The following is a 22,110-nucleotide window of genomic DNA, read 5'->3' as shown; positions in this document are numbered from 1 at the left end:
ACCGCGTTGTGCGAAATCCGCCTCGGGGTCCCACAGAAATTACCGCAACTGCTCAATTTCTTTAAAACACGTCTTTAAAGATTCCTATAAAAAAAAAAAATCATCACAAACGCTAAAGTTAGCGCGGTTTGACGGAATGTCCACCCTATGTGGAACACACTATTACAGCAAGTACGCCGAAAAATAATGAAGGTTACAATACGCAAACCTCACTCCTCGCACACACTAGCACTCTCTAGTTTTGTTCCACACTCAACACATATCCATACATGTATACATACACCAACAGAGGAAGAAGCAAGCATAAAAAGTCTTCAATGACCTGTCACTCCGCGTAGAAATTCGTCAATTTTTCGAAGTCGAATTCGGAATTACATCGAAGCGAGCAACGGAAATTCTAATAGCAAGGAAGATTTGCAGGAAAATCTCGTAAGAAAAAACGCGTTTGGCACAAAAATCTAAAAAAATATCCATAAATTTTTGAATATTATTTTATGGAATCCTGTAAAAAATCAGTTCCAACGGACATCGGTAAGTATTACTTTTGGATTCGTAGGGGCGAAACTGCTCAGTTCGCACCTACGAATTCAAAAGTAATACGTACCGATGTTCGTTAGAGTTGATTTTTTATAGAGTCTCATAAAATAATAATAAAAAATTATGAATATTTTTTTAAATTTTTATGAGATCCGAAATGAACCTAAATGTATTTTTTCTTATATAGTTCCCTACAAATCTTTCTTACAAACAACATGACAGAGTTGCTGAACAAGTTCCAGGAAAGCAAAGTCAGTCCCAGGCCAATTGTGTACCACTGCAGTATAATAAACAAGATCAAATCAACCCCCAAATCTTATTGAAAGTTTGGCAAAAGGAAACACGCTTTGTTTGGTTTGGGTTCTGACATAAATTGAGGTAATTATCGGAAATAGATAGATGAAGAAATGAATGATAGTAATAATTGAGAGAAAATTTATTAAAGATTGTGCGCAAAGAGAAATGATTAGATCCAGAGACACAAAACGAACCCATTCAATTCTTCCGATTTGAATTACTTCATCCGTTTCTATATGGTAGTCCACCATATTTTTAAGTAAAATTTTCAAACCAAAATTAAAGATGCTTTCGTGCATAATTTTTTAAATTTCTTGACACCAATTTTAAGTTGTCAATTACTATCATTTAGGAGCAGAGTACATCGATTTATACCCCCATTGAGTTTCCAATTTTAAAATCCACATTTCCTGCTCCCATGGAATATACTAAAAATTTACCCCTTTATTTTTATCTCCCCACCACACTAAATTCACCCCCTTTAATTCTATCCCCACCCCTCTCATTCTTGACTTGGGGCCTAAGTCAGTTGGGTCCCTACCAATTTTACCATTTGCCACACACGCTCTATTTTCGAAGAAACTGGCTTCAGCTGTCTCCGACAAAGCCTCATTCCGCGTCCGATCCACAGGCTCAGTTGTAGGTTCGGTCAACGTTGGCCCCTCCTATGTTCTCAATGTTCTTAATTTTTAAGCATTTATTTTCTGTTTTACGAGACGAATCTTTTCTCATAATATATTATTTTTATTTAAAAAAATATAAATACTTGTTTTCATTAGTGCAACAGCGCTGAGTTTTTTGCAAGATTCAGTATTTCAGTTCAACATAGCCCAGCTTCGGAGCTTCCTCTCTCTCTCTCTCTCTCTCTCTCTCCTTATAATCCTGTCTGGGTATATATGAATGTAAAATTATATACCACTTAACTTAGTCCAGTGGACAAAAGGGGAAGTGTTGCGAACACACAACACCGCTTCTTCTTCATCTTCTTCTTGTCTTGTGTATTGAGCGATCGTGTCTCTTTTAACTACCTGCACTAGCTAGATATGAAAAGGTAAAAACAAGAAAAACACATGTACAAGTTCTTGCTCTGCAAATTTTTAAAAGAAACCCACCCCCCCCCCCCCCCCCCCCCCCCTTTTTTTTTTTCCTTGTCTTCTTATTTCTGGGTGATTCTTCTTCATCTATTTGGTTTTGTCCGGAACCCAATTTTGAATCTAAGATTGCTTTTTAATCGCAGAGTACCCCTGTTTTCCCCTTCTATTTTCTACCATTTTTCTGTCAATTTAGCCCAGTGTAGCATATAAATGATCCTATGACTTGCTTTATTTGGTTTGGTTGTCTAGAAACTAGGGAGTCGAAAATGCCTTTCCTTTTAAGGGGTAGTTCCCAGTTATGAACCTACTCAGGTGTCCTTGTGTGTGTGTGTGTGTTTTTTTTTTTTTGTCTATAAAGAAATACCCACGTGGCAGGTGGATTTTGTTGATTCTTTCTTTTATTTGGCAGTTTCCTGTATGTGGAAATGTTGCTTGATTTATATTCCTAAATTTAGTATTGGTAGTTAGAGTTGATGCAAGTTCACAAATGTGAAGAACGCTCAAGGACAATTTCTGGGTCTGCATAGTTGGAACAGGATCATATTTCATAAGCTAATGGAGTAGTCATATTTGAGACCTTGTTCTCCGGGCCGTGTACGACATTTGTGATGAACATTGAATCTTTCAGTGAGGAGTTACTGGAATTGGTTACCATTGAATAGTCGTTTGAATCGGTTCAATCATGCGTCCCATTGCCCTTAGTGAGGTCCCATTGTTCGGAACAGCATTCTCGAGTCAGTTTTACAGCATCGTTTGATAGAGGTCAGGTTGTCTTCTTAGCTAGTTGGAAGAAGGTTGATCAAGATCCTTTTTGCCTCCTCACGGTTGTATCGAAGATTGGAAAATTGATTCGATGGTCATTGATTTGGTGTTGTTCATAGCATTGGAGTAGGTTGATTTGGGTTCTCACTGCGTTTCGTTAGCTAAGGCCTAAGGGAGCCTCTATTCCTTACAACAGCATAGTCCATAGAATCTTAGAACTTCTTACAGGTTATAGGCAGTGTTCTTGGATAGGTGGAAAGAGACTTTAAGAACTTCAGCTAGTTTTGCAGAAACCGATCAGTGTCCTTTCTGGTTGATCTTCTATTTTGATTTTAGGTCATCTTGATCAATGTTTCAACGAGTTAGCCAACTTGCAAATGGGGTCTAAAGTCTAGACATAGAGCAGTATCATTGAGGTGTCTTATGAGATTTGCTTCATTGCATGCTAAAATGTGTTCTATTTTCTCCCTCTGGATGATGAGAAAAGCTGGGAAAATAAAAGAGAGAAAAGAAGCTTACTACTTGTCCGGATAACTAGTAGAGGTGAGAAATGCTGAGAGAGGATGTGAAATGAACTAAAAAGGCTGAGTTTTGGTCCATTTTTTGTTTCTCGTCAAAGCTCGTCATTTTGGTGAGATTTGGTAAGAAACCACACATCTTTTCTTGTCTCTCCTTTTCTCACAATCCAAGGGGCCTGCTAGAGTCTCTATGACATATTCAACTAATTGGTAGCTTTCAAAAATGAGTCTAAGCCATTTTTTGCTTTGTGCAAAAGAAATGGTTCTCCTGGTGTAGTGTAAATGTCCAGACAGCTTTCTGGGGGCTTCCCTGTTGGTTAAGCTTGTAGACGATCTCCTAGACTACTTTTGTTGTTCTTATTTACCCAACAGGTGTTTGAAGTTTCGATTTAAACTTTTGGCTTTTATGTTGCAGGAGTTGGCTGATTGACTACAAAGGATTTGCAACCAAAGTGAAAAATGCCGGTCTATCTCCTGCATATCAAACCAAAGACTGTGGAGCGCATCGTGACTGCCCAAAATGCCATTATCGCCTTGACAATACCGATGTAAGCTTGATCTCTTGCCTGTCGCTACTTTGATTTGCTCCATTTTCGCTAATTTGCTTTGCTCCATTTTTGCAGCTTATTTTTGCCAAATTAGTGTTGTGCGGAATTGAGTTTTCTGTAAATGGAGTTGGGATTATCATAAAAGTGGCTGTTAGTAATTGTTAACTGTCTTCTATAGGTTTCTCAAGAATGGCCTGGATTGCCTGCTGGTGTGAAGTTTGATCCATCAGACATAGAGCTCTTAGACCATTTAGCTGCAAAATGCAGATTGGGATGTTCAGAACCACATAAGTTCATCGAAGAGTTCATCCCAACAGTTGACCAAGAAGAAGGAATATGCTATACCCATCCGGAAAATCTCCCTGGTAACGAAATCCCCTTTCCCTGCGGTTCACTAATATTCATTTATGTTGTTGTTTTCAATCATGGTCAGGTTCTGACACACATTGTAATTTTTTTATCGTTTAATCTATCCCGTTATCTTAGTCTGGTCAAACAAACGGCCCCAAAGGAATAGATTATATTGGACTACGTCATGTCCATTGTTCTGATGTATTTTGTGTTTTGAACAAGGAGCCACTCTGCTTGATATGCCTGCATTGGCATTTCGAGTGAATGAAAACCAATTTATTGAATCACGACTTGGTTTTGTTTTAGGTGTGAAAAAAGATGGGAGTAGTGTCCACTTCTTCCATAGAACTATCAATGCATATGCTACCGGTCAAAGGAAACGCCGCAAAATTCACAATGGGTATAGTTTGACAAAGGAGGAGGTCCGTTGGCATAAGACAGGTAAAACCAAGCCTGTCATGGATCGTAACGGAGTGCAGAAGGGCTGTAAGAAGATAATGGTTCTTTATACAACTTCAAAGAAGGGTTGCAAGTCTTATAAGTCTAACTGGGTAATGCACCAATATCATTTGGGGATGGATGAAGACGAAATAGAGGAACGATTTGTGGTGTCGAAAATCTTTTATCAGCCGCAGAAGCAAACTGACAATAATGAGAGTTTTCATGTCATTGAAGAATCTGAAGTGGGTACTATTCATACTGGTCCGCGGACTCCACAGACTAATACTCCTGATCCACCTCGGCCAGGCAAATCTATTTGGCGGTGTGATCTACCTCTACAGGTATCAGCTAATAATGCATGTTTCTGTCAGCAGATTGCCACCAGTGTTTCCCTTGACTCATGGTAGACTTTCTGAAAGCCCGTTTCCTAGTTTCTCTCAGTGGTAAAGGATGCTGGGAAAAATATATCGGTTCCAACTTCATGTTTTGCTACAACACATGAGTATACTTTAAAACTCGAGCTATTGATTTGGAAAATTAGTCTAGTGATACTCATAATATCCAGTCATAGAAACTCATCTAGAGAAAAACCAAAGGTTAAAAACTTGAAAGGAATCAATGCAACACAAAAGAAGTCGTAGGAAGGTAAATTCTATTGACATCTCAAGTGATGGTATCATATTGGAGTGATGGCATTTTTTCGGTAGTCAGAAGCGATGCCATTTGTAAACCAAATCTTACCAAACTAAGCCTTTTGTCCCAATCTATTAAGGTCGGCTACACGATTCCTTTTCCTCCGTTCTGCTATGTAAGGGCTATATTGGAGTTATTCCAAAAATTCCCTATTTATGTGTATGCCGAAAACTTAAGTTCAGTTCCTTTATACCTTATTGTCTCTAAGTTATCATTGGTACTTTTTTCTTACTTCTTCGTTCTTTTTTTCATATGCTGAATAGGAGGCCGAGGTTGTCAAAGAAACATCTCGTCCTTCATCCTGTGATCCTCCCTTCAAGAATGAAACAGAGACTTATTGGTTGGCAGGTGAACCACAAGCTATCGATGGGAATGGCATGGATCATGACTCATTGTTGTACAATAAGATTTTGGATTCCGATGTTGCTCTGGATGATTCCAGAATAAATGATGATCCTTTCGATGACTTTTATCGCCTCACACATAAAGATGATCCTATAGGAGATAAAATTCCACCTTGTGGAGTTGCTGATCTTGAGAACCTAGAATTTGATACCCCTCTTGGTTCCCAACAACTTTCTGTAAGTTCCACCCATCCGTCTTCTATCAGTATTTTTGCTTCTTGTCAAAACTCATTACACAAGTATAGTTTCTTGCAAATTTTCGCAGGATTTGTCGTTTGGTTCTCAAGATAGCAGCTGGTTAGACCATTTTTAGGAAAACGAGCGTTGGAGCTTAAAATTTCCAAATGGTTGCATGCCATATTTTCAGAAACACTTCTGCAAAGGTGAAGGGCTGTTGCATGGAGGGAAAAAATCATGTTAAGGCCATAAAGTTGTTTGGAGCTGATTCTGTGATCAAAGGAGAAATGACACTACAGTTCAAATGCCAAATTCCTTGTGATTCCTTATCCCACAAAAAATGTGGAGTTGCTGATTATTCTGTTGTTTATTAGTACGTTGAGTTATTACTTCGATACAAATCAAACTGTGTCGTTTGTATAACTTATTGTTTGTATCCTCATAACTTGCTGTTAATTTCATGCTTACTGATGCAACAAATTCTTTGTACTGTTTTTTCTTATGAAGAAGTGAGAAAACTATGTAATGTGTTCTTAATTTGAACTTTTTTGAGGTACAGTACATATATTCTTCCATCAAACACGTGACGGGACATTAATATCATCGTGCTGTCAAGGCCTGCGACTTAGAAGTTTGCTTCCTCCTAAGGTTTGAGATTCAAAACTCCTCACGTGGTATCAACTCTTTTGGGCACATTCATACGGAGCTTTACTCTTAGTTCAATTGGAACCATTATAAGTGGACGATGGTACTGGCCTCCTATGATTAGTCAAAATACGTCATAGCCGTCTCTGACACTTGAGTTATCAAAACAAAATGTTATAATGCCGTCTTGGCAACCCAATAATCATACAAGATTAACCTTACAATAGAATGGAAAAACTTGTCAAAAGATTGCATGGCATCTCCTATCCATATGATCTTCCTTGCTTCATGACGCTGACAGAAGAATAATCACTCTCTTTCAAAGTTGTGAAAGAAAAGACAAAATGAGAGAAACATCTATAGAGAATTGATGATTTATTTTTTTGGTACATGGAAAATTGATGATTGATTCATATAGTATTTGTTTTTACTTTCTCTGTCTTTTATATTATTTTAAGTATGGAAAGTATGAACTCTGATCTGACCATTTGGCTTCGAACCAGTTTCGTCCATTTTGGTACATCCGGGCTGTTCAATATTGGGTTATTCAAAAGTGTTTCGAACAGTCCAAATTTGAAGCCTAACAAAGGAGGTGTTACTATTTTTTTATTTTTTTTGCACTTTTGAACTGCCCAGATTTGAAGCCTAATAGAAGAGGTGTCTTTAAATTTTTTTTTTTTTACTTTTGAACGCCCGGATTTGAAGCCTAATAAAGGAGGTGTTTTTGATTTTTTTTCTTTTGAAATCTTATGGATGGTGACCAAACTGGTCCGAAATAAATGGACGAAATCCGGCCCCTCGTTTTAAGCCAACCCGGCTATCTTGGACCGGGTGTGGGATAAGATTAACCCAGTTAAGGACCAAACAGCATCAACAAACCAAAGCCTAAACCCTCTGCAGAGATAGGGGTTTTACGGACTGGTAGACTCTCTCTCTCTCTTTTCCCGGATAATGGAGTCATAGACCCATTACAATGTTCGCGGCGAGGAACCTTCAGAAGCATTGCTGCAAGACCCTCTCTTCTCTCACAATCAACAACCCCCTCAAGTAATCTCTCTCTCGCTCTGTAATGTTTCCCCCCAAATTTTATATAATTGCTGATGAAATGTCGGGGTTTTTTGTTACGCAGAGATGCTTCGTTCAAATTCACGTCAATCGGTGTGATCCATCCAAGTTTTGGGGCCAAAGCTGACACCTTGACCCCAATCAAGCATTTTTTGAATTACCACGATGGGTCGAGGGCGATGTCGGCTGGAGGGAAGGGGAGGAGCATGAGAAGCAGGGTGGAGAGCCGGATGCGAAAAGAGTCGGGTAAAACCCTGAGGGAAATCCGGCGGGCGCAGAAGTTAAAGAAGAAGTTGATGACCGATGAGGAACGTCTCATTTACAACCTCAGAAGAGTAGGGTTCACTATTCCTTGCTCTGCAATTTGATAATTAGCTTCTTTACACGACATTGAATCCAGGGCTACTACATGTCGCTGATTTTATCATGTCACGTTTTTTTATTGTCAATCTATAGCAGAGGTCATTGCATCGTGATTATAAAGTACAAACCACGGGATACTACATCAATTATGTGAGGAGAGTTCACGAGATAACGAGTCTGTCAAAGGGACCACAATCACTATAAATCCATACAAGTCCCATTAGGGGAAGAAAGAACCCAACAAATACAAAGGGAAGGAAGACTCGAACAATATTCACACGCAGATGAGAAGACTCGAACTCCCGTGTCCTGACCTCCTAGTGAGATGCAAGAATCCTGGCCAACTGAGCTAGCCCTAGTTGGTTATCATTTTAAATTTAACTCATGTATTTTTTGCGAATAACTGAACCAATTACCAGCATCCCAATAATGGGTATCATTAATCGGTGAAAGAATCTAGTGACATATTACATTTGTAGTTATTGTAAATTGGTGTATTGTGATGCCATTCAAGAATTATATTGCCTTGGAGTTCAAAACATGTTTGGGTGATGAGATAACTCTGTGAATTAGTGGATGTGGGGGTGTGAGGCTTCACAATTCAACATTGAGATCTAGGGGTTTGTATTATCCAAATACAAAGAACGAAAGAAAGGAAAAGCTATGGCGGATATCCGAACTAAACTCTCCAATGTACTTAAGATGGTTTAGCTCCATGTTCCGTGATTTCCATGCTAGTTGGGCTGTTCCCAAATCAAGTTTTTAGGACTTGCGTTCTGCAATTTCACACATGCAGCTAAAATTTCTCCAGCTGAGGTTAATTTCAAAGCTCTTCAAGAGAATCCGTAGTTCAAAAATTTTCTCCAGCTGATGCTGTTCCCAAATCAAGTTTTTAGGACTTGCGTTCTGCAATTTCAAGCACGCAGCTAAAATTTCTCCAGCTGAGGTTAATTTCAAAGCCCTTCAAGAGAATCCGTAGTTGAAAAAGTATGAAATACCAAAGGTTAAAATTCTCTATCTGTAGACCGAGAGTACGCCCCTTCCCTGATTGTTTGTTGAGGTTTTGCTTATCCCTTCGTTGTGCATCACTTTCCTTTGTCTTTGGAAGGGTAGATTGCAATAATAAGAGCTTCTGTCGTGTACTGAAGGAAGGACTGAATCTTTTCGGTTGATTTGTTTAGTAGCTAACGCTTTGGTGACAGTTTTTCTTTGTCTATTTTAGCTTTCTCAGCAATTTACTTTTTGTATAAAATTCAACATCAGTAAAGCTGCGAGTATTAGCCTTTTGGACATTTGGCTATGGGTTACCAAAGTGTCCAAAGTTGTCTCCAAATAATCCAAATAAAAATTATATTTTACTGCAATGCCTTTTCAGTTGTGTCTGGTTTGATTCACTCATCTATATCATGATGATGTTTTTGTTTTGCGTTATGGTAAACTAGTTTCATTCCTCATTTTGTCGTGACTAATGCAGGCCAAGAAAAAAGTGGCGTTGCTTTTGCAGAAGTTGAAGAAGTATGAGCTTCCCGAGCTGCCACCCTCACGACATGATCCTGAGCTTTTTACCTCTGAGCAAATCCAGGCATATAAGAAAATTGGTTTCAAAAATAGAAATTATGTTCCTGTTGGTGTCCGTGGAGTCTTTGGTGGAGTGGTCCAAAATATGCACATGCACTGGAAGTTCCATGAGACTGTGCAAGTCTGCTGCGATAACTTCCCCAAGGAAAAAATTAAGGAGATGGCAACCATGCTTGCAAGATTGAGTGGTGGTATTGTTATCAACATACATAATGTGAAAACCATCATCATGTTTCGCGGCAGAAATTATCGACAACCGAAGAATTTGATACCTATCAACACCCTTACAAAAAGGAAGGTACGTTAATATTTTCCCTGATCGTCTTTGTTTTATCGTTGGACTGAGAAATTTCAAATCTTCTGAGGAACTGAGCTCGTGTGTCATGTCCATTCTTCCTAAAAGTGAAACTACAAAGTTGTATATCACCCACATGCTAAAAAGACTAACACATCTCCAAGCTCCAATTTGATCTAAAGTCTAAGCATATATGTTTCCACAGCTCCCGATGGTCATTTTCTGGAAAGGGGATTGGATTTAGTTGGACTTGACCAAACAGATATCACACTGTTCATCTTAAGCTTGTTTTTTTTTAATCTAGTCTTGGTTTTAGTATTGATAACCCTAGGAAGTCAAAGTAACCCTTGCACAATACTTTTCCGGAAAAAACCCTTGCAGAAGTCGTTAAATATGTGGATATGATAGCTGTTTTGCTATACGGGTTGGGAATTATCTGACAAGGCCATCATTTTTTGCCATGCAGGCTTTATTCAAAGCCAGATTTGAGCAAGCCCTGGAATCTCAGAAGCTAAACATTAAGCAAATAGAGCAGCAGCTCCGACGAAAGGGTGTAAATCCTGATGATCCTGTTGCCATGGCAAGCATCCAGAGAGTAGCTTCTACATTCTTCAATGCAATTGACAAGAAGGAAGGAAGCCCTTACGTGTTCCGTGAGGACAAACTATGGGAACCAAAACCAAGTATTAACCTTCAACAATCACAAGAAGATGAAGACAGTGAACAAGAGGAGCTTGACAGATTCATAGCTGAAATAGAGGATGCAGCCGACAAAGAATGGGCTGAAGAGGAAGCGGCAGAGAAAGAAGAACTTTCCATGATTAGATATCGGCACAGGGGGGATGATGGAAGGTTTAGGGAAATGCGTCGAAGTGAAGATTCTCATGATAGTAATATTTCTGAGGATGATGAAGAATGGGGTTCTGATGATGATGCTAATCGAGGTCGTAACAATTTTAAAGCACCAATACCAGAGAGGGGTAACAAAAATGGTAGGAAAAGAGGTACTAGTAATGAAGGTCTCAAGAAAGCTAAACTGAGGGAAAGTTTGGCGGAAAAAGATTCTGGGTCAGAAGATATGTTAAGCGATGTGGAGGATGCAATGTGGCAATCTGATAGTGATGAAGAAGAAGATTCAAGACAATTGAAAGCAACTACACATGATGACAAGAGAAATAGTGAAGGTTCCAAGAGAAATTCTGGAGCTGACTTCAGAGGGAAGATTGCAGGAGAAACGTATGATTCAGAAGATCTGTCTAATGATTCGGAAATTGCGATGTGGGAATCAGATGCTGAGGACGGACTTGAATCTGAAACATCAGGATTGGAAACTGATGGTACCAGGAGCAATAATAGTGCGGACAAGAACAGGGTTAATGGAAAAAAGATGAAATCACCAAAACAGGTGGATGAAACTTGGGACAGTGATTAGCTTTGTTGGAGAGCCGGCACTTTTACAGTAATCCAGGAGGAGGTGATTTCGGGAAATTGATAGGGAGAATAGCAGCTTTTGGCAATGTTTTTGGGTGGACCACATACTCTTCTCTTCTTTTCAACAGTTGATTCCAAAGAAGCTGGAAATGAGATCACAATGTTCCCTCAAACTGTACGAAGAATCTATATTTTGTTTCGCATACAGATTGAAATGCACAACACTATGAAGATGCAAACAAGTTCAACAACATGAAGAATCTCCATTTAGCTGTAATGTAGGGGTTTACTCGGAGTGGCCTCCAAGTGATGTTTATGTGATGGTTTCACAGATTTGCATCTCGGATACCCGGATTTGCAAGCATATTTGTGCTTTGAACATGTTTTCAAGTTGGGTATTTTCATGATCTCAATACATTCACATCCTAGCATATCAAATGTACGATTTAAATAGCTTCTCTCTGTAATTCAGAGTCACATGCTAATAATATGTTTTTTTATTACGTATGCAATGAGCACTTTGACAGTGGTTAAGGCTAGATATATTTTCTACACCGTGAAATTCTGAAAAACAAAGCTTGATGTATTTCTATGCCTTCTTTTTACAAGAAGGCATTACTTCAATAGAAAAAAAAAACTGTTGTATGCAGTAAGCAACGGTGAAGGCGTCATTGCGGCAGCGACTGCGACTATTACACCCACCAAGACGAGCAGATCTGTGGGTTCCAACTCTCAAGCTGGTTTTTCAAGTGTTTTCTTTTTCTTTTTGTTATTTTGTTGTATTTTGTTGCTGGCCTCTGAGCATTTATTTTGTTTTAGAGGTCCTGGGTCCCCCCCTCGCCCACAACCCATTCCAAAGTCTAGACTGTTTTATGATAAGGTGGAAAAGTGTGTAGTTGACCCTAGTCAAGAGTTTGGTGACACCAACACATACCACAGTCCAAGTCTTTACACCAAACTGCAAGTTCCAAAAGTTCGGAGGAGACTTGTAGTGTTGACTAACTTAGGTGAACCAATATCTTTCAATCCAAAAATACAAAACCAATATCTCTATCTCTGAGAGTTTATAATTATTAGGTGTAAAAAAGAAGATAAAAGGCATTGACTACTCCAGGAAAGTACCAACTTGTCCACCTAAAAGAGTGATATGGTTTGGAGGACTAGGGTCTCTTAGGGAAGTTGGCAAGAAATTGAGAAATGGATGTGGAATTTGGTGAGGAATGATCAAAAATATTTTACTTGAGTTTTTGGTTCTGAAAAAGCCATGGAAAAGTTGGTTTCATAAAAATTCGTTTTTGGTTCTGAAAAAGCCATGGAAAAGTTGGTTTCATAAAAATCCAGAATGAAATAATTTTCTCAAACAAAGCTTACATATATATTGGTTTCATGCTGTTAATTCTCGCTCTCATGTGAGAAATTTAGACTAGGACATTGGTATCGAAACCTTGCTAATTTTTGGGCGAATCATCGCCTGTATTGTTTGTCTATTTTCAAGAATATAAAAGACAACACAATTATTTCAATTAAGAGAACAAAATTGATTGGTACTTCTAATTCAAAAGGAAAAAGGCAGGAAGTGAATTCTACAGGATTTGGTTCATAGACTTTCAAAATGATCAAGGTTTTTGGGATATAAAAAAATAAAGTGAATAAACAAAAGGTAGTGATAATGCCAAAACCGTTTTTGTTGGTGTCAAAACTCCAATGCATAAAAGTCTTGTACATTACACATGGTACAAGCCTTTTGGGCGCTAGAGCCAAAACCGTTTTTGTTGGTGTAAAAACTCCAATGCATAAAAGTCTTGTACATTACACATGGTACAAGCCTTTTGGGCGCTAGAGTTTTGGCACCAACAAAAATAATTTTGGCATTATCATTGGAATGGTGGAATTTCTTCTTTTCGGTTGAAAAGACTGGAATAATTTCTTCTTTCAAGGCAACATCAACAAAACAAAACAAAAGGGAATTCCTCCTAGTTTTGAATCTCTACCCATCATGCTGTGCGGGTGCACAGCACCATGTTGTGCACCATCCGAGCCGTCTGTTTGGCAATCCAACGATCCAAATCTGTTCTGTTGGATTGTAGAACGAATGGTTCGAATGGCGCATAGCACAGTGTTGTGCACCACCCGCACATCACCATCCCTACATTGGAATAACTGAACAACACATCAACAACAAAGAACAGCACCACTCTAATCAGATAACAAAAACAAGCTCCATGATTAGTGGGGAATAGTTCCATTTTCCAAAAAAAAAAAACTTCTTCTTTTCTAGTGTGTGAAGTGGATGACAGTGTGGTATACAAAGGCCATAACAACAACATTACAATACAAAAGGCAGCCTTTAAATAGGATAATCAACCATGTCAAAAAAATAGTAGATAGATAAAGTACTCAACCTTTTGAAATTCCTCTCCCTTCTCAATCAAGACATTCACTTGCTTTCTAAAGCACAGTCCCAACATCTATGCAGCAGAGCAAAAATATTTAGGGCTTTTTTGGAATCACAAACAGTGATCAAAAGAACAATTATGTTGAGAGAGAGAGAGAGAGAGAGAGAGAGAGAGAGAGAGTGGCTTATTTGACCAAGAAGTGATGAAAATCTCTAGTTTTTGGCCCATAAATATGCAAAAGAAACCACTATGCTATTCTTGGATATAATGATATTTGGAAACAAAAATGTTAACCGATCGAATCGCAGCGATGAAAGAACCAACATATATATACCAGTAAGCAATAGTAGAAGATCTGCAGCAACTAGATGCAGTACAAGGAGTGAGTTAAACAGCAATACGAATTTTTGTTAGCATATATACCACTATCAATATGTTGATTAGATTTGTTACAATAAAGCAAGAAAAGAAACAGAATGTTCCTATGCTATAGAAGGCTGGGAAAATGTCACCCCACTATAAATCCAACATGGAAATCGTGCCGACAGATTCTCTCCAAAGTCGTTTGTCCCCGTTCCTCAACCACGAGTATTGAATCGCACAACCGATATGTACCTCGATCCCGGATGAAACTCCTAAGATCAGAAGCAAAAAGATACAATATTTACCCCGGAAATCCAAGAACCAACCAAATCTTTTAGTCTGCTCAATATAGAATATGACCTGACACTGGAATCAATCATTCCAACAATTAAGTCGTCATCAAGTATGTAATGGAGCCTCCACAGTCCACAGTGCAACCCAAAATCGCACTTCTATAGTTCACGAACGAACCTCAGATTCTCTTCTGCAATTCCCCGGCAAAAGGTATTTGTACTTGTCAGCATTTTCCAACAAATATGAAGGAAGATTTACAGCTGAATAAGAATGAGGAATCGGTCCCATGTTCCCGATTATCTCTTTGAACGTGTGGTACTCGGGAATCAAATCATATAAATCCGCCCCTTTGCAAATTATATCCTGGATCCTTTTAGGGTTTAGGTAATGAGAAAACCTCACCCGATCGTAATGGCTATAAGCTTTCATCTTGAATACAAATTCACTGATATGGCGGAAGCAAAAGCTACAATGCCATCCCGAATCTGACAAGAGGAGGTCGGTGTGATGATAATGAGCATACCTAGTTTTTCCCATCTGATACCTATGTACTGAAGCTCTCCAACTCTTATGATCCCAAAGGAACTCAAATGAGTACATATAGTTCCTCAGCTGAAGGTGAAGTTTCAGGGGGATATCATCGCACCACCTCAAGAGGTTGATTGTGTGGGCACTGGGAATCTCATCAACGTCCGACATAATCAATAGGTCATCGTCTTGTATTCCCGCTATTCTCAAAAGATGGTCTAGGGCAACTCTTTGATAAGCTTCTTCAACAAATGGGTTTTCACCTTTCTTGAATCTCCCACCAATAGTCCCGTAAGTTAGTCGAGGCTCAACAAACTTAAACTGGTCACGGCTGATGGCAAAAAAGTAAGGTTTGGCCAATCCGGTGAAAGTCGAATTGGACTCAAGAAGAACAAACTGTGTGATTAAAGGGTACAATTCTTTCCATCGTATCGTAAGCATGTCCACTTCATTATTGAACAGAACTGCATCAAAGACTCGCCTAGGAAACTCACGAATTCCCCAACCATGAAGTTTGCAAAGATTTTCCATAGAAACATTCGGATGATAGTAGTGAGGTATATTTACCATCGGCTTTGGAGGAGATTGCCATAGCGGCCTAAAGAAGGCGGAAAGGGTTGGACCGTGGAAATAAATACCAACTATGCCAAGAGGAACAATTACAAACAGAAATATAAACGTCTTCAAATCCACACCTCGCAGCATACAACATAGTCTCGACAAATTCAGCCTTCCCCGGGTTGCCTGCTGCAAATCAAATCCCAAATTCGTCTATCTTAAGATATGCAGATTGAGCAAACAAAACAGTGCCAAACTTCATTTACCCAAAAAAGAAGATATAAGCAAACATATCAATGGGAGATACAATAAACTGAAACTTGGTTTGATATAGAATTTGAAGGTTGAAGCTTTTGCATGCTCCAGGGCATAGTTTACAATGAACTTAAGTCACACACACAGACACAGGAAACACACTGGATTATCCTGATAATAAAGAAAAATCTAAGGAAACACACACACAAAAACTAATGAATTCATTGCTTGCAACAAATGCCTATCCCCTGAGGTCAAAACATTCCAAACCTTGGGGCCACTGGAGGGTTTGCCCAGTTGTTAGGGCCCGGAATAAGTCTAGGTGCGTGCAAAGCTTTCCCAAACATCCAGTTATCCACACACACACACAAATTCGAGGTTTGGAAAGCAAAAACAGGAAACATTGAGAGTAAAATCAAACCAATCTTTGTACCAAATCTGAATTAATCATGTATACTAACATAATGTCATCTGGGCACTTCTCTCCTACAAACTAGAAACAATTTGGGCATCAAAAAACGCAATTTGGACGAAATCCCATAACCCAAAACTCCACAAAAACACAAAATTAAAGAGGAAAAAAGGTTGAAATAAAAACAACCATGGTACATACACCACCGAGAATTCAAAGAAACTACTACAAAAGAAAACCAATTTTCGAACAAAAAAGAGCAATACCCATTACCCACAAAACTCAACCAAACCAAAATTCAGAAACAAAAACGCCACAAATAAAATTGAAAACAACATACCTGGCCACAAACTTCTGCACAGATATCATCGGTCTTCTTGGAACAGGAATACCCGTCAGGCCCCATGAGGAACCCAGTTTACAGATATAGCCCCAGAATGCCGGCTTAATTCCTCTCTCTCTCTCTCTCTCTCTCTCTCTCTCTCTCTCTCTCTCAAATCCTGGTCTGAATCCGTGGGTTTAAATTTGATGACAACAAAAACCACCCAAATATCAAACACCAGAGTATCGACAGGGAATTACAACAAAACAAGCCCAAATTGTTTCCGTGGCTATTTTCTAAGTTTCTGGGGATGGAGACAACATGTAGACGTCAATTTGTAGCCGTTTTGGTAGTTTTCCTCCCCCTGTCTCTCTCTATATATATCTCTCTCCTGCTGGGAATCCCAAAGGTTGGAGGAGAGAGAGAGAGAGAGAGAGAGAATTCTGAGAGGGAGAGGAGAGAACGAGGGAGAATGGAAGGCCGATTGGAATTAGGCTTTAATTAGTAGTAATTCTTTTTTTTTTCTTAATCCTTTTTCGGTTTTGAGGATATTATGGGTATGGCCAATGGGGGAAAGAAACCGTTTGTTTCTTTTACCATTGTGATGAGGGTTTGGTTTTTTACCGACGTAGCCTCCGATAATTACCCGCTACGACTAGGGGATTGGGGGTATTGTGGGCATTTCAGATTAACTTAGGCTATCGGCTTTGTTAATCTCGCGTCATTTGACCGTGTCAAGACATCTGTTACTCTTATGTATCTATCTGTGTTGTTGATATGTATTAAAGTAATGCTACGGAAACTAATATCAATACATAATCATATTCAGAATCATCTGACGCACGAATCCTCACGATACATGTTAAAGCAATTCTGTAGTGAGGCTGAGCACATTACAGAATTTCCAAATCCAGAACCTACTCGTATCAAATATCTCAAAACACATGTGCACTTGCGCTTGTAGTTATGTCTGGAAATCTATGCACAACCATTTTGCACTTCCAAATGGAAATAGAAAGAAAAAAAAAGGAAAGAAGGATTTTTCAAAATTTTGCAGACACCTTTTTAAAGTCTTCGAATCAAATTTAAGAAGAGGATCTCTCCATGGATTGGACGGTCGCATCATTTTTAAGCCAATATTTTGAGCTCATTTTTATAATCCAACTGATTCATATTTCGCATATCGAAAACGGCAATCCTAATAAAACTACGCGCGAGTGCGGTGTTTTTTTCTTGCCTTTCTAATGGCAGTTTTTGTACTTTGTTGAAATGAAAATTTACCAGTGAATGTTGGAATATAAGCGCGCCAACTGTTGTGTTGGTTGGGCCCAAGTGTAACAATGATAGTATTTTGGAGGATTCTTTAAAGAATGAAAAATGATTGTGGAGTGTGAATATAATCAAAAATGGATATTCTCATCTTACCTCCAACTTTTACCCAAGTGTCATTGTTAGAAACAATTGTTAAATACCTTTTTTAATAAAAAAGTGATGGAGCACCTTTGTTTTATTAGCTAGCTCCACGTGTCTTAAGATTTCACTCCTAAAGACTTTTTTAATGATTTTGGCATTAAAAACTTAAGTATAAACCCCTTATGGCACTCAATTTTTATTTTTTCATAATTTAAATGTTCGGGTCAGCTTACGCACGTCTCGATTAATTTTGTGACTCCATTTCACCGCCCACTTACGGAGAGTCCAATCAAAGCGGAAGCAAAACTCCGTATGGACTGACTCAAACTAAATTGATAGCACCCGAGAGATTTCGAACCTAAAACCTAAGTGTGATGTCTTGACCACTAGACCAATCTCTTTGGGTTACTGAAAGGCTTGTGTATGAGGATTTGCATGTGTTTGTAATTATTAGATTTTTGACGATTTTTGCCGGTATGATTAGATTATCTTAATTAACCTGCTTATTATATTAATCCATCCCAAACCCAAATGCCTTAAACTGATTCTTGGCAAAGAGACAAATTCTAAACCTATAAGGCGTGATTGTCGGATGTTCATAAGTTCTTTTGGAGATATTAGTAACTATTTATTAATCCGCTCCAACAACAAAAAAAAAACCCAATTCAAGTCATGTTATAAAATGTGAAACCCATTTTACGGGTCTTTGTTCCAATTTTAATTGGGTTCTCTGTTAACGGACGACAAAATTAATTCTTTAATTCTGGTTCTGGTGCACGTAAACTAATCTAAACATCCTAAATTAATTCTGGTGCACGTAAACTGATCTCAACATCCTAAATTATTGCACAATTTCATATTAGATAGACACGTAAAGCGTTGTGCCCAGCATGAAGCAAATATGGTCGCCAAATGGTTATTAAAAAAAAAGGCTCACAAAATCCTTATTAAGCTACAAAAGTATTTTTTGCCTGTAAAGAAAATGGGCACAAAACAAAATCCAAAAAACGAAGGATAGCAGAAAAATAATTAGGTTCTGTTTGGTTTTGTTCTTAAATCCAACACGAAATCTCTTGGGGGCATATTCTGAGATCGAATAAAGAATAATACTCCACAAAATGATAAATCTGTTTGGAGCCTTTGGGTAACAAAGACTGTTTTTGAGTAAAATTAAGGTGGCCGGCCAATTTACGCGCACTTTGATTAATTTTGGCCGGTCTAATCCTATCACCCACTTACTGAAAGTCCAATTATAGCCAGAGTATAGCTTTGTATGGATTGTCTCAGAGGAGCTGATAAAACTTGAGGCACTAGAGAGATTTTTTACTCGAAACCTTAAGAGGAAGCAAGCTCTTAAGTCTCACGTCTTGACCACTAGATCAACTTGGGTTGGGTGACAAGCACTCTTGCCCACACCATATTGTGATTTCCTTTTTTTGGGCGAAAAGCCTACGCCCATCCATCTCTTTTACTGCTCCTCCATTGCACTCAATCTCACAGTCCAAAAGTGTTTTGGAAGGTCCAAATTTTAAAAAACTCTTCCAGGTAGAAGAGTTTGTTTAAAATCTGAATCATTAATTGTCGAGACAGACGCTAAGATTGAGAGAGCGGTGTGTCCTGAAAATGACTGTGTCATGGACCACTGTACTGTTTAGACTAATGAAATTAGGGTGTCCACAAACACATGATTTGTTAGTTTAACGTTGTTTTCTTATATTTTAGTCTTCTTGTTAATACGTCAAAAAAGAATTTAAAAAGTCAGTTTAGTTCTTGGACGACCATATCAACTATTAACTTCCTTTTTCATAAAACTTAAACACACAATCTCTCCGTATCTATTTACTAGGGTTTGCACGTGCCTAAAGGCACGGCGCAACGTAAGATCTAATTAATAACAATTGTGCAATTAATATTGTTTAAGAAAGAGAGGGAGAGCCGTAAGATTTATGGAGCAAATCAATGGTTAATATTTATAGAGAGATAAGATTCAAAAACCGTTCTCCCTTATTATGTAGATATATAGTTACATTACGGTTGGCGGCCATCTGTCACCGTTCTTTATTTTTTAACTTCCCATATCTTCTTTTTTCCACGAAACTAACAAATTAAATTGTGGGCATTAGCGTGGTCTGCAAGTTAAGAGGTGGCACCGTTACGCGGTAATGGTACGTATGTGGAGTGAGTTGGTAGGATAATTTGAAACAGACAAGTGGAAAAAGAGGAGATGATGACTTAATGAGAAAGATGTTTGATTTTTTTTTTCTTTGACTTGGATAATTTATTGCAATGAAAGATAGTTAATTAATGTACGAGATATTGCAGAATTTCATCGGGGTTCCATAACAAATTTATTTAAGTGTTTTAATGGTCAAAATAAGATTATTAATTATTTAATGAGTAATGATATTGTTGTTAATAACTTGCACATAGGTGTTATTTTTCTTGAATATGCACTAAGATTTTATAGAGGGTATTTCATAGTTTATAAGGAGACAATGGCGGGTTTCTGAATACGCATTAAAATTTTATAGAGGGTATTTCATAGTTTATAGGGAGACAGTGTCGACTTTCTGAATACGCGCTAAAACTTTATAAAGTGTATTTCATAGTTTATAGAGAGACAGTGGCGACTTTTTGAGGTGGTGTTCCACTTTTTGTAAAAGTTCTTTTTTTTCAAATGAAGATAATTTCAAACTCAAATATAATGAAAATGAAAAATATTTTTTCAATTTTTTTTGCACTGTATAAAAGATCTCAATGAGATCTATCAAACAAGATCCATATTAGTACGAAAATTATTTGTGTAAACACATAATTTTTGAGCTTGAAATTACCTTCTTTTTCTAAAAGTTCTTTTTCCGAGAAACCGGAACACCTTCTGAATGTGCGCTAAAATTTTATAGAGGGTATTTCATAGTTTATAAGGAAACATATATTTTTAGGATGGTCATAATAGAGTAAATTAATTCTCTCAATTCTAATAAAAACACAAAAAAAAATAGCTAACTTAACAATTTGGTATATAGCTTTTGACACCTAACATTCGATCTTTCATAGTATATATTTTTTTGCCTTTTCAAGATTCTGTAATTTGAATGAAAAATGAAAAAATTGAATCGAGTATGTACACATATTGGATTGAGCTGGTTTTTCATAGCCCACTCAGTTTGGCTTTAAATTATTGAACAGCTCAGACTTTTCGTGCGAGATTGAGTGGACCCCGCATGTCCATTGGTGCAAAATCGGAAAGCCATTCTTCGGTGGCTGGAGAAGGACTCACGAAGATGACAATTATGCAGTTGGAAATTAATATAATCATAACTGAAAATATCTATGAAGTTGGCGGTTGATTCTTGATTCATACAGTCAATAATCAACCATCTAATGAGTCTATCTCATAGTATCATAATACATATAGATAAGGTTTGTTCATCTGATTTGCTGCATTGTCTCACCTAATTGAAATGGATCTTTATTTGCATGTTTGCATCTCCATGAGATTGCATGTTCGAATCCCACCGAGGCCAAGGACATTCGAAACTGGGGCTACTAAAGAATTTGTCCGGTCGTTAACTTCAAAGCTCCAGGATTAGTCGAGGTGTGCGCAAACTGATCCGAGCGTCTAGTTATCAAAACAAAACGAAAGCTATATATGGATATGCATACATAAGGTTCTTTGGACATTGTTATTCCTCGTTTTTTCTGGTTAAAACAATAATTATAACTTCATTGATAATTAAAAAAAAAAAAGTACACAAAATATAGCATTCGTCCTTAATCAAAGGATTAGGAAGCCACCAAATTGGAGGTACTTGTTTGTCTGCTTCTTTGAGAACTTGAATAAAGCCTTACCCGTCTTTCCTTTAAAACTAGCATATGAGATCATTAGGCCTATTTCCCTTATCTTTTACACTCTCCACGGTTCATAATCTCTCTGGTCTCTCCTCTTCCAATCCAATCCTAGACAACCATAGTCAGACGACCATTTACTATGTAGCTATGGTTGTCAAGTTTCACCCAAATGGAATACGAAACATAATGAAGTTGGGATCAAAGTCTTCATACGCCGAACCTAAAGGTTTTTGATCCCTTCTCTCTGAAAGGAAGACTTTAGGCTCCTATAATTAGGCAATTCATAATTGTATTACTTCTTTTAAGTACCAGTATTAAAATTAAGGAAAATTTTTAAAATGCCACCTGAACTTTCACCCAAATATCACAAAAATACCTGAACTTAAGTTTATGTCAATTAAATACCTAGACTTACAAAACCCCCAAATCTAGACTCTTACCGTTATACTCTGTCACACCCTCGATTTTAGACATAATGATAAAGGATTTTCATAAATAAAACCTCACAATTTTCCGTA

The 22,110-nt window shown here is 38.0% G+C and overlaps 3 protein-coding genes across 4 annotated transcripts; 2 read left to right on the top strand and 1 right to left on the bottom strand.

The window, feature by feature from the left end:
* The first annotated feature begins 1,804 nt into the window (after positions 1–1,804).
* Positions 1,805–6,439, top strand: LOC131302648 (SUPPRESSOR OF GAMMA RESPONSE 1-like). The gene is made up of 6 exons (XM_058329392.1): positions 1,805–1,885; positions 3,624–3,756; positions 3,935–4,121; positions 4,414–4,889; positions 5,505–5,822; positions 5,911–6,439. Exons 1-6 carry the CDS (start codon positions 1,878–1,880, stop codon positions 5,956–5,958), a joined length of 1,170 nt encoding a protein of 389 aa, XP_058185375.1. The 5' UTR covers positions 1,805–1,877; the 3' UTR covers positions 5,959–6,439.
* Positions 6,440–7,300: 861 nt separating this feature from the next.
* Positions 7,301–11,706, top strand: LOC131304185 (CRM-domain containing factor CFM9, mitochondrial). The gene is made up of 4 exons (XM_058331324.1): positions 7,301–7,514; positions 7,597–7,867; positions 9,370–9,771; positions 10,235–11,706. The coding sequence occupies exons 1-4, from the start codon at positions 7,441–7,443 to the stop codon at positions 11,198–11,200; spliced, it is 1,713 nt and encodes a 570-aa protein (XP_058187307.1). The 5' UTR covers positions 7,301–7,440; the 3' UTR covers positions 11,201–11,706.
* A 2,272-nt stretch (positions 11,707–13,978) lies between these two features.
* Positions 13,979–16,800, bottom strand: LOC131304278 (uncharacterized). 2 transcript variants are annotated; one of them, XM_058331459.1, is made up of 3 exons: positions 16,501–16,800; positions 16,346–16,466; positions 13,979–15,527 (listed from the first exon to the last, which is right to left on the bottom strand). In XM_058331459.1, the coding sequence occupies exons 2-3, from the start codon at positions 16,409–16,411 to the stop codon at positions 14,418–14,420; spliced, it is 1,176 nt and encodes a 391-aa protein (XP_058187442.1). In that variant the 5' UTR covers positions 16,412–16,466; positions 16,501–16,800; the 3' UTR covers positions 13,979–14,417. The 2 variants fall into 2 exon arrangements, with proteins under 2 accessions (XP_058187442.1, XP_058187443.1); XM_058331460.1 differs by having other exon boundaries at positions 13,979–15,524.
* Positions 16,801–22,110: the final 5,310 nt, after the last annotated feature.

This window comes from Rhododendron vialii, chromosome 10a, assembly GCF_030253575.1.
Source record: "Rhododendron vialii isolate Sample 1 chromosome 10a, ASM3025357v1".
Lineage (NCBI taxonomy): Eukaryota > Viridiplantae > Streptophyta > Magnoliopsida > Ericales > Ericaceae > Rhododendron > Rhododendron vialii.
The sequence above is the reverse complement of the archived record's forward strand: the minus strand, read 5'-3'. Positions and strand labels throughout refer to the sequence as shown.